General features: G+C 39.1%; 1 protein-coding gene across 1 annotated transcript in view; it reads right to left on the reverse strand.

Annotated features, from left to right (window-relative positions):
* EXO1 (exonuclease 1) overlaps positions 1-12,621 on the reverse strand; it is a 38,346-nt gene extending 25,725 nt beyond the window's left edge. The window contains 4 exon segments of the mRNA XM_049777564.1: positions 202-325; positions 3,717-3,786; positions 3,789-3,835; positions 12,461-12,621. Of these exon segments, the coding sequence (XP_049633521.1) occupies positions 202-325; positions 3,717-3,786; positions 3,789-3,835; positions 12,461-12,621 (402 nt within the window).
* Positions 12,622-13,073: the final 452 nt, after the last annotated feature.

A 13,073-nucleotide genomic window follows, 5' to 3' on the forward strand; every position in this document is an offset into this window, starting at 1 on the left:
CCCCTGGCTTGGGGGGACCATATGGGACGCAGGGGGATCGAACCACGGTCCTTCCTTGGCTAGTACTTGCAAGGCAGACACCTTACCTCTAGCGCCACCTATCAGGCCCCATGTACTTGGTACTTTATTAAAGGAATTTAATAAACTTAAAATTAGATTAAGAAAGTTTGTTACTTTGGTTTTATTTATAATTCATCTTACTTTAATTACTTTGTGAGCCATAACATGAGTAATGTTGACAGAACGGGTAAAACATTCTCTGGCTTCTGAGACTTTCCCCTCACGAAGTAGTTGTTTTCCCTTCAGAAGATTGGCTTGCCGTCTTCTGTAAGAAAAGAAAAGTTTCACTCAGTAATAAATCATAAAAACTTTATATTATAATTTTAAATGTAAAAAATATATTAAAATAATTCATAAGACTTAATTCGTAACATTTAATAAATGTTTGACTCAGTTTGAAAGTATTGTAGGTAATTGAGAAAATTAACCAAGATTATCTGAGTTAAGGCAGAAAGTAGAAATGATTCATATAAAAGTTTTATAAAAAAATGTTTAAGAAAAGATTAGCAGACTTTCAATAATAATGCTTTAAATTAAGCATTTAAAAAAATGTCAAGAGGGGACCAAAGTAACAGCACAGAGGGTAGAGCATATATGCCTTGTTTTAGGCCAAGCTGGGTTTGATCATCGGCATCCCATATGGCCCCCCAAGCCTGCCAGGCAGCACTCAGGGGTTACTTCTGTCTTCGCTCTCAGACGTCACTCCTGGCAGGCTCGGGGGACCAGGTGTAATTTCTAAGTGCAGAACCAGGAGTAACCCAATTACCTTTCGGCATGGCAAAAAAAAAGAAAAGAAAAGAAAATGTGAGGCAACAATACTATACAACTGAAAGCAATTTTTTGAGTATAAACAACGAGAATTTATTGAAATATAAGGAATATGAAATGTACTGAACCATTATATTGAAATAATATATATTGAAATATATATATTAAAATATGAGGGATGATACTGGAATCATTTCTGTGAACTTTTCCTTTAACACTGGATGTCCTCTATGAAACTATTCTCGAACCACTTGACCAGAGATGGGAATGGTTAGCACAAGGAAGACGGCCAATATTCCTAAATGGGCATGATATCTGGCCATCCCTCCTATCTAGAGAGAAGTAGGGTTAAAGGAGATAAAACTTATCGAGGCTTTGTTGCTGCTGCGCACTGCTATGTCCCACTGTTAAATCTAAATAAGCTTCTCATCTGCCCAGGCTCTGTCCTGTGATCATTTAGCTACCCCAGTCCCCCCTCCTCCTCCTTTTGGTGTTACATAACATGGTTAGAAGGAAAGAAATCTCTTGGATCATCAGCTTCAGGCAATTCCTTCTTAGTGTTAACTGGGGAAACATTCTAGATCCCCAAAGGCACAGGGTAAACAGTATTAACTTCACTTTGTATTTTTTTAACTTCACTTTAAATCACTAACTATATTAAAGAATGCCCTCAAGAACAGATAAAACTGAAAAACCTCATAAAACCTCCCCCGCCCCTTTTTTCTACATGGATTCTACGTCACAACCTCACAAAATAAACCTCTTAGATGAGGCTTATTATATACAACATTTTATAAACAGTGGTTGTTCCTTCATAGCGATGATCTAATAACTAGAAATGGGGGGGGGGGAATAAGCATAGAGGATGGTAGAATATCTCGCTTAAAGTAAAATACCAAATATTCTTCAATGTTGTTGTTTGAGAGAAGAGTGTGAAGGGCATTAGGCCTTTGCACTCAGCAACCAAGAATTACCACCAGCAACCCCATCATGGTATCCCTGAGTTTGCCGGAGTGACTCACTGTGAGAAGAGCCAGGACTAAGTCCTGAGTACCACATAAACAAAACAAAAGCAAAGCTCCATTGTAATATTTTGTTAAGCTAAATATGAACGATAGAGTACATAATTTTTTCGAACTAAAAATAAGTGACATTATAATAAGAGAATGGAATAACTCAATTTAGAAATCATGAAAGACAGGCATTCTACCTACTATTATGTAGAAAGGAAGTGTTAGGGTCTAAAAAAAAGGGAAGAAGGAATAGGTAAGAAAAGAAAAAGCAGACAAGTAGAATGGATCAAAATGAACAAATCAATGTTAAAGTATAAAAAATCTACATTTAAAAGGATTTTATTAGGGTCTAGAGGAATAGTGCAGTGGCTTACAATGCCTGCCTTGCAAGTTAAGGTAATGTGTTATAAATCCAGTGGTTGTCACCACATGCAATTCTGGCAACTGAGGTTTGAGACTTATAATCTCCAGAGCCACAAGTCATACTGCAACCAGGGAATGTTTAAGAACCACAAGAGTGCGATTCCTGACCCTTCCCAAACATCCGCAAGCACGCAAGTAAAAACAGGTACAAGTGCCGTCATCAGGAACTATTACCAAGTGTGTAAGCCCAACCACAGTAACCTCCAGTGAGCATTACAATCATTACCTGCACATCTAAAATATGAATGTGATGTTCAACGATTGAGATGTGAGCCTCAATGAGCACCACAGCTAAAATGTGCAAAAAACATAGGTCGGCATGTGTGCTAGCCCCAATTATCTCAATAACTATGATAAGAAGGAATAGAGCATAAAATCCTTTGAATAAATTTTTTTTGTGGTGCCAGGAATCACAGGTCTTTAGATAAACAAGAATGGTACTCTACCACTAGCCAAACTAAAGAATTACTTTCAATGGCAAACAAACACTGACAGATCCAGTGCTCTTCAAACTATGGCCCGCGGGCCCACAATATTGTATTTGTATGTTTTGTTTCTTCATTGCAAAATAAGATATATGCCAGAGTGCATAAGAATCCGTCATAAGTTTAAGTTTTTACTATAGTCAGACCCTCCAATGGTCTGAGGACAGTGAACTGGCCCCCTGTTTAAAAAGTTTGAGGACCCCCTGGATTAGATGAGTAGACAACAATGCTCCCTTTATTATTTATTAGGAGAAAATCTTACATATTATAGTACAGTACAGTTGATTAGAAAAACATAAGGAATATATAGACAAAACTGTGTTAATATTAGAATTTAGAACAATGTAACTAATCAGAGACTAAAATCTAAAATCATTACATGTTATCTTAATTTGCCCCAAAAATATAATAAATCCTAAAATAATAACTTCAAGATAAAAAAAATTCTAACTGCAAAGTAAATAACAGATTTACCATATTAGCTGGATTTTTAACATATTTCCTTGTAAATGATGGACTAATAGGAAACAAAAAATTAAAAATATGGAAGACTTGAATACTATAATCAATAAGTGAATTACTACTAAACAGTAATAAAATCTCAGTAACTGGAAAACACATTTCTACATCCTTGCACACAAGGAACATTTAAATCTTGTACTAGACCATAAATAAAGACTCAACAAATTAAAAAAATTTTTTTTGTTTTTTTGTTTTTTGCCACACCCAGTGACGCTCAGGGGTTACTCCTGGCTATGCGCTCAGAAATCGCTCCTGGCTTGGGGGACCATATGAGACGCTGGGGGATGGAACTGTGGTCCGACCTAGGCTAGAGTGGCATGCCTTGCTGCTCCAAGCCACTGTTCCAAGCCACTATCCAGCTCCAACAAATTAAAATTTAAAATACAGGAACCACAAAGAAAATCCTTAACCTTGGGCAATTTAAAATTAAATATAACCAACTTACTCTCTTCTAGTCTTCTCTACTTCTTTTTTAGAAGGTAAAGTACATCCATCAAAGATGAGAATAGGCTTGATCCATGAGACAGTAACATATTTACAAATTTCATACAAAATCCTACATATCTGTGAAAATAAAGAAAACATTTGTTTTGCATAATATATTATAAACTTATTTCTTATTGTTGTTTTTGTTTTGTTTTAGGGCCATACCCAGTGACACTAAGGGGTTACTCTTGACTATGCGCTCAGAAATCGCTCCTGGCTTGGGGAACCATATGGAACACCTGGGATCAGAGGTCCATCCTGGGTCAGCCACATGCAAAGCAATGACCCTAACAATGCGCTATCACTCCGACACCTATAAACTTATTTTTTATTTTCTTTAATTTTTATTAATCACCATGCTTACAAAAATTTTCATACTAAGGTTTCAGTCATAGAATGTATATCACCCATCACCAGTGTGATCTTGCCACTACCAATGTTCCCCCACCCCAAGCATGTATAAGCAAATTTTATTCATTTTCCTAATAGCTACATAGCATTTCATTGTGTAAATGCACCAGTTACTTTAGTCGCTCATCTACTGTTAGGTACCTGGGTTGTTTCCAGATTCTGGCTGTTGTAAAACAGTGCTGCAATAAACATAGGGGTGCAGAGAGCATTTTTGTATTGTTTTTTTGGTTCTTCGGGTGTGGTTTTTTTTTTTTTCTTGTGGTGGGGTGGTGGTGGTGGTGGTGGTGGTGATGGGATTAGGGTGTGTTTTTAGGAGTGGTATTACTGGACCCCATGGGAGCTCAAATTCCAGCATTTTGAGGAATATCCATATTGTTTTCCAGAAAGACTGGGCTTAGACTGCATTTCTACCAGCAGAGAATGTGTTCCTTTCTTCTAGCATTCCTTCCAGCAGTTTGTTCTTTGTAATGTATGTCAGTCTTTGTGGCATGAAATGGTACTTCAATGTTGTTTTGATTTGCATCTCCCTAATTAGTGATGCGAGCCTTTTTTTCATGTGTCTTTTGGCCATTTGTATTTCTTCTTTGAGGAAGTGTTTGTTTATAACTTATTCCCCCCTTTATTTTTAGTTTTTGGGTCACACCCAGCAGCACTCAGGGGTTACTCCTGGCTCTGTGATAAGAAATCTCTCTTCGAAAGCACAGGGGACCATATGGGATGCTGGGATTCAAACCACAGTCTGGAGGCCGGAGAGATAGCATGAAGGTAAGGCGTTTGCCTTTCATGCAGAAGGTCATTGGTTCAAGTCCTGGCATCTCATATGGTCCTCTGAGCCTGCCAGGAGTGATTTCTGAGCATGGAGCCAGGAGGAACCCCTGAGCACTGCCGGTGTTACCCCAAAACCAACCAACCAACCAACCAAACAAACAAACAAACAAACTAACAAACCACCAAACCACAGTCTGATATAGATCAGATCGATAGGTTGTGTACACGGCAAACGCCCTGCTGCTGTGCTATCTCTCTGGCCCTCTATTTTTGTTTTTGTTTTTGGTGGGGGGGGTCACACACAAGCAGCGCTCATGGGTTACTCCTGGCAGGCTTGGGGGACTGTATGGGATGCCGGGATTTGAACCACCATCCATCCTAGGTCAGCTGCTTGCAAGGCAAACACTCCACCGTTGTGCTATCTCTCCTGGCCTTACCCCCATTTCTTGATGGAGTTAGATTTTTTTAAGCTATTATTTTATTTATTTTTTAAAATAGTATCTTTATTAAGCACCATGATTACAAACAAGATTGTAGTTGGGTTTCAATCATAAATAGAACACCCTCCTTCACCAGAGCAACATTACCACTACCAATGCTCCACCATCTCCTTTGTTCCCCAACCCCTGCCTGTATCGACAGGCATTCTACTTCTCACTCATTAATACTGTCATGATAGTTGTTAGTGTAGACATCTCTCTAACTGCAATCACTACTCTTTGTGGTAAGCTTCAGATCATGAGCTGATCCTTCCAGCTCTCATCTCTATTGTCTTTGGACATTATAACAATAATGATTATTTTCCTTAAAACCCATAGATGTCCTATTCTGTGTCTATTTCTCTCCCTTTGACTTATTTCACTCTGCATAATAGTTTTTCCATCCATGTACAGGAAAATGTCATGACTTCATCTCTCATGACAGTTGCATAATATTCCATTGTGTATATGTACCACTGTTTCTTTAGCCATTCCAGATTATCGCTATCGTAAATAGCGCTGCAATGAATATAAATATATAAGAGCCATTTTCACTGCAGGTCAGTGTTCCCTGAGGGAATGAAAACACTTAGACAAAGAGATGGGATCTTCCTGCCCTCCCAAGCTGGGCTGCACTAAGCTACTCAGACCCAAGAAACTGAGGCAGACAACAGACCAGCAGTGGAGTTGTCTTTGTGACTTCAAAAAGCCACTTCACTGGTCAGTGTTCCCTAAGAACAACACAGAAGACTCTCTTCCTTGCTTCACTGCTGCACACTTCTTACAGTTAGTGAACCACACTGCAATATAAAAGTACTACCACACTGCCACAGTCAATAATAGGAAAGCACGGCAGAACCTCACCACACTTAGTGAATAAAGAAGGTAGTTTTGAGAATGCTATACTTGAGTCTTAGTCACCTATAGAGCCTTTCTGATAAGGACTTTAGAGAGGAAATGTTAAGGATTTTAAAAGAACTCAAAACAGGAATGGAATGGAAAGCCAGTAAGACTCAAGAGGATATGAGAGTACAAATGAGAAAATTTTAGACAGAAATGACAGAAATGAAAAACTGGTAGATGAAATAAAAACTGACTAGGAGGTCTTACAGACAAGGTTAAAAGTTGCTGTAGGCAGAATCAGTGAGCTGGAAGATGAGCTGCAAAACAATTCCATACTGGGGCCGGAGAGATAGCACGGCAGTAAGGCATTTGCCTTGCATGGAGAAGGGCGGTGGTTCGAATTCCGGCATCCCATAAGGTCCCCCGAGCCTGCCAGGGGTGATTTCTGAGCGTGGAGCTAGGAGTAATCCCTGAGCGCTGCCAAGTGTGACCCAAAAAAACAAAACAAAAAAAAAAACAAAAACAAAAACAAAAAACAAAATTCCATACTACAGAAGAGATGGGAGGAAAGAACCTTAATGATCAGACAATGGGAAAAAAAATTCTCAAAGAATATGAACAAATGGAAAAAAAAAAAAAAAAAGCACTGGGATAATCTTTTTTTTTTGTTTGTTTTTGGGCCACACCCGTTTGACACTCAGGGGTTACTCCTGGCTATGCGTTCAGAAATCGCCCCTGGCTTGGGGGGACCATATGGGACGCCAGGGGATCTAACCACGGTCCAGTCTGTCCTACGCTAGCGCTTGCAAGGCAGACACCTTACCTCTAGCGCCACCTTCCTGGCCCCACACTGGGATAATCTTAATAGAAGCAAGATAATAATCATTGGAGTCCCAGATGCCAGAGGAAAAAACCATCTTAAAGAATCTATAGTCAAGGAAATCATTGCAGAGAAGTTCCCAGAGATACAGAATGCATGCAATCTCATCCTGACACCTGAACAATACCAGCTAAAAGAGACCTAAAGAAAAGAACCCCAATACACATCTTAGTCAAAATGATGAATACTACAGAAAGGAATAGAATATTGAAGGGAGCAAGATCTAAAAGGGAAATTATAGACAATGAAACATCCTTGAGACTTACAATGGATTTATCAAAAGCAACCCTGAAGGCCCAAAGACCATGGTAGGATTATAAACAAAACCTAACAAAATAAATGATTGCTTTGCCAAGAATGTTTCACACCAGCCAGACTTATATTCAGGTTTGTAAAAAGGATACACAGCTTCATAGATAAACAGCTCAGAAACTTTACAGACTTAAAACTGACCTTAAAAAGAACTGAAGGGGGGGGCAGAGTAAATAGCACAGCAGTAGGGTGTTCGCTTTGCACGCGGTTAACTGAGAGTCCCATAAGGTCTCCCAAGCCAGGAGCGATTTCTGAACACATAGCCAGGAGTAATCCCCAAGCATTGCCCAGTGTGCCCCATCACCCCCCCCCCAAAAAAAAAAAAGAAAAGAAAAGAAAAAAAGAACTGAAGGGTCTACTTTAGGACAGGATGACCAGAAAACACACCAACCTGCTTTTCCTTTCACCTTTTCTGAGTTTATTAGCACAAGTATCCTTAATTATGGCAACCCTGCCTTCAGGTGATTTATGTTAAACTCTGGCTAATGAAAGTGGCAGGAAAAGCAGCAGAATAAAAAGGAAGATTGGCTGGCTCAGTAAGATCCAAGAAACTGCTTAACAACCCCTGGACTGTATGTTTCTTGTTCAAAACTGCAAGCTGAGACCCCACAGAATTATCCCCACACTTGATATCACACCTGAAACCATAAGGTACATAGAGGTAAACCTAGGCAGAACACTGCATAATGTTGAAGCTAAAGGCATCACCATTGTTAACCAAGTGGAAGCAAAAATAAAATTATGGAACTACATTAAACTGAGAAGCTTCTTCACATGAAAGGAAACTAACACTAGAATACAAATACCCACAGAGTGGGACAAACCATTCAATATCCATCAGATAAGGAGCTAATAGCTAAAATATACAAGGCACTGAAAGAACAACAAGAACAAAAAAATCTAACCCCTACAAAAATGAGAAGAAATGAACAGATATTTCCTCAAAGAAGAAATACAGATGGCCAAAAGGCACATGAAAAAACTGTTCCACATCAACACAACAATGAGATATCATATCGAACCACACAGAGTCTAGCACACTTCACAATAATAAGTGATGGTGCAAATGTGGAGAAAGGGACTCTAATTCACTGCTGGTGGGAATGTTGACTGGTCCAGTCTTTTGGAACTATGGATATTTGCAAAAAAAAGAAAATTAGCAATTGAGTTTCCATATGATCCAGCAATATTGCTCCTAGGGTATATATCCTAGGAACTTAAAACACCACACAGAAGAGCCCTCTGCATTCCTATGTTCATCACAGCACTATTTACAGTAGGAAGAATCTTTAAGCAACCCAAGTGTCCAACAACAGATAAATGGCTAAAGAAACTGTGGTACATCTACATAATTGAATACAATGCAGCTGTTTGGAAAAATGAAGTCATGTGATTTGCTTATATATGGATGCATATGGAGATTATTATGCTCAGTGAAATGAGTCAGAGAAAGGCATAGAGAAAATAATCTCACTCATTTGTGAGATATAAGAAAAATAATATGGCAATAATATTCAGAGATTACAGAGACGAGGATCAGGAGAACCAGTCTATTGTAGGAAGCTTGCAGCAAAGTTTGGTGAAGGCAGGTAGGATGGAGAATGGTCCACTGTGAGATAATAATGGAACGTATTACTCTAATCAAGAATGGGCTGCCAACAGGGTACAAAGTGATATGTAAGGTACCTGTTCATTAGCAATAGCGCAAACCATTATCAAAAAAGAAAAGGAGAGGCAGAGAGACAGAAGTAAAATGTGTGCCCAAGAGGCAGCGGTGGTGGGTGATTGGAAGGGGAACCAAGGATACTGGTGACAGGTGCACTGTTGGTATCCATTCTATGACTAAAACTCAATCACAATGATTAAATAATTATGTATAAAAAATAAAGTTTAATATTTTATATTATAAAGCTTCTGTTCCTCAAAGGAGATAGTGAATAGAATACAAAGATGGCCCAAAGAATGGGAGAAATAATTTACCTACTACCCATCTGATAAGTAGTTAATACCTGAGTTATATGTCACTGACAGAGCTTAAGAAAAAAAAAATCTAACCCCATTTAAAAATGGAAAGAAGTGGGGCCAGGGCAGTGGTGCTAGAGGTAAGGTGTCTGCCTTGCCAGTGCTAGCCTAGGATGGACCGTGATTCGATCCCCCAAGCCAGGAGCGACTTCAGAGCGCATAGCCAGGAGTAACCCCTGAGTGTCAACGGGTGTGGCCCAAAAACCAAAAAAAAAAAAGGAAAAAAGTGGGGCCAAGTGATAGCACAGTGGATAGGATGTTTGATCCCTGGCATCCCATATGGTCCTCTGAGCTTCCCAGCAGTGATTTCTGAGCAGAGCCAGGAGAAACCCCTGAGCCCCACCGGGTATGGCTCAGAACCCCCCACCCCCAAAAAAAAGGGTGGGGAGAGATGAACAGAAACTTCTCAAAGAAGAAAACTAGAAGGCAAAAGCACATGAAGAACTGTTGCACATGAGTGATCATCAGGAAGATGCAAATCAAAACAAGGTATCATTTCACATCACTGAGAGTGGCACAAAGAGTAACCACTGCTTATGCATATATGAGAAGAAAGGGACTCTTATTCACTGCTAGTGGGAATGTCGACTGGTCCTGCCTGTTTGGAAAACAATATGGACATTCCTCAAAAGACTAGAAATTGAGCTTCCATCTGACCTAGCAATACCACTTCTAGGAATATACCCTAGGAGCCAAAAATACAATGAAGAAAAGCCCTCTGTATATCTATGTTCATTATCGTACTATTCACAACAGTCCAAATGTGGAAATAAATAATCCAAGTATTGAAAACAAGTGAGTGGATAAAGAAACTATAGTACATCTATACCATGCAATACTATGCAGTTGTTTAGAAAAATGAAATCATGAAATTTGTTTATGCATGGATGGATATGCTGAGCAATATGAGTCAGAGGAAGAGAGAAACATAGAATACACTCATTCTGGGGATATTAAAAAAAGATAGCATGGTCTTGGAGATCTAGCCCCAAAAAAGGGTCTGTCTGTCACTTTAAGAGCAAAGGCTCTTTTCAATTAGAAGCTCCAGTGTTAAATTGAGAAGCAGTTGCCCTGGGCACATAAAGAACCCTAGCAGGAATACTATGAGGTGGGGTGAAGAGTTATTAATGGAGAGTTATTGGTCGGAGTGATATTGGTTGAGTTGAGAGCTGGCTGGACTTTATTGTGTGTGTGGGAGGGGGGGGGCGTACCACACATGGCAGCACTCAAGGATTACTTCTGGCTCTGTGCTCAGAAATCGCTCCTGGCAGGCTCAGGGGACCATATGGAATGCCAGGAATCAAACCAGGGTTCATCCTGGATGGGCCACCTGTAAGGCAAACACACTACCACTGTGTAATCATTTTGGCCCCCTTGGCTGGACTTTTGAACAGCACTGCTGTAAGACCCTTGCCGCTCTTCCTACATGTTTTGTCCTATTAAACCCTTTTCAGAAAAACCCATTAGGCTGAGGACAACAGGAGGAAGGCATATTTGTTACAGTATGGTGTTAATATTCAAAGAAAATAGAGACCATAATGAACAGTTTATGGTAGGAAGCTTGCCAAAAATAGTGGAAAAGTGAAGTAAGGCCAGAGAAGTGACCACTATGATGGTGATAGTTGAAAATAATCACTAGACAAGAACTAGGTGTTGAGGGGAGATAAAGTGAAATGCAGAATACCCCTTCAGTAATATTGCAAACCACAGTGTCTAAAAGAGGAAAAGAAAGAGAATGAGAATAAAAATGCCTGCCACAGAAGCAGCCACAGGAGTAGGGGTTAAGGTGAGAGAGAAAATGGGTCTCTGGTTGCGAGAAATGTGCTGTACTTCTATGACTGAACTTAATCACGGACAACTTTGTAACTATGTATTTCATGGTGACTGAAATAATTAATTTATTAACAACATTTAAAAAATCTGGGGCCGGAGAGATAGCATGGTAAGGCGTTTGCCTTTCATGCAGAAGGACAGTGGTTTGAATCCTGGCATCCCATATGGTCCCCTGTGCCTGCCAGGGGCGATTTCTGAGTCTAGAGCCAGAAGTAACCCCTAAGCACTGATGGGTGTGACCCAAAAACAAAAAAACAAAAAAAAAATCAAAGATAGGGCAGAAGTGATGGGGCGCAGTGGTAGGGAGTTTGCCTTGCACCACACAGCTGACCCAGGACGGACCTCGGTTCAATCCCCCGGCGTCCCATCTGGTCCCCCAAAGCCAGGAGCAATTTCTGGGCTCATAACCAGGAGTAATCCCTGAGCGTCATCGGCTGTGACCCAAAAACCAAAAACACAAAACAAACAAACAAAAAAATCAAAGGAGAAAAGTCCTGGTCATGTCAATCCAAATACTAGCATACCAGGAGAACATATTTTATAGTATTTTTTTATTGTGCTTAAGCCATGTTAAAAACCCATGAGTCTTTCCTTTGAAATGACAATATTGCAAAATCGTAGTGGCTAACCTACTAGAGATCTTACTGAAATTATACTTGCTTATTTTTCTTATATTTCTACTTTAAAACTATAGATATTATTCTTTTGAACCTGCCTCAAATGAGGTCAGAGTTCTGAATTTATATCAAAATGGTCCGTAATTGTATGCCCCTAGAAGTAAAAGGAAGTCAGAATAACTTATTCCTCTAAGAACTACCTGCTTACTGTTGGCAGAGCATGTCATATACCCAAAATTAGAAGCTTAAAATAATTATAGAATTGTTTTCTAGATTATCCTAGAATATTGTTTAAAATGTTTTATCTCACGTAAAGGAAGTTAAAGTTTTGGGAATCAGTAATCTAGTGTTCTGGCTTACTACAGAGAATAAAAATAAGGCCTATGTCAAAAAACAAAGCCATTTAATTTGGCAGTGTTCTAAAACACATACTCTCATTTCTTGACCATGGTAGTAATGAACAAAAAGATCCTTTCTTAAACAAATGGCATTTAAAGTGTCATTTCCTCAATGAATTAATGATACACGCAAAACTTACCTATCAGTAGGTTCACCTTTGGCGAGTTTTTCAGCACAAGAAATAGCTCCTTTATGAAGCCAGCAATAGGTATCTACAGCTACTACCTGTCCTTTATACTTCTTCACGTGAATGGGTTCAGATGCTTCTTTGATGAACTGGAGCAATCCTTGTATCCCCATGATGCTGTTAACTATGTAAGATGAGAGGAAAAAGGGTAATTGGTAATGTTTTTAAAAGCTTAAAAAAAAAGGGCTTGTTTATAAAGTAGGGTATATTATTGTTTAAATATGTCATTCAATATTCTTAACTTTCAAAGGAGCTTTACACTGTACAGCAATTTCTGGTATCTAATCACTAGTATTTATATCAATATTACCTCATTAGTTTCTTAATGTTTATACTTCCAAAGAATGATTAACACAGTGTTAGGCATAGACACTAATACATAAATTTCTCTCCAAAATGTCACTTTGTCTCTACACAAAGTATTGTAAGGGTCAACATGCAAACTCTGCACAGGTGAGCTCAGTATTTTAATTAAAAAAGTTAATAATTAAAAAACCATAACTAAATCTACGCTTTTTAAGACTGAAATTACTGCAACCAAAATGCTTTGCTCTTGGGGCTTTGG

Source organism: Suncus etruscus, chromosome 7, assembly GCF_024139225.1.
Source record: "Suncus etruscus isolate mSunEtr1 chromosome 7, mSunEtr1.pri.cur, whole genome shotgun sequence".
NCBI classification, from domain to species: Eukaryota; Metazoa; Chordata; class Mammalia; order Eulipotyphla; family Soricidae; genus Suncus; species Suncus etruscus.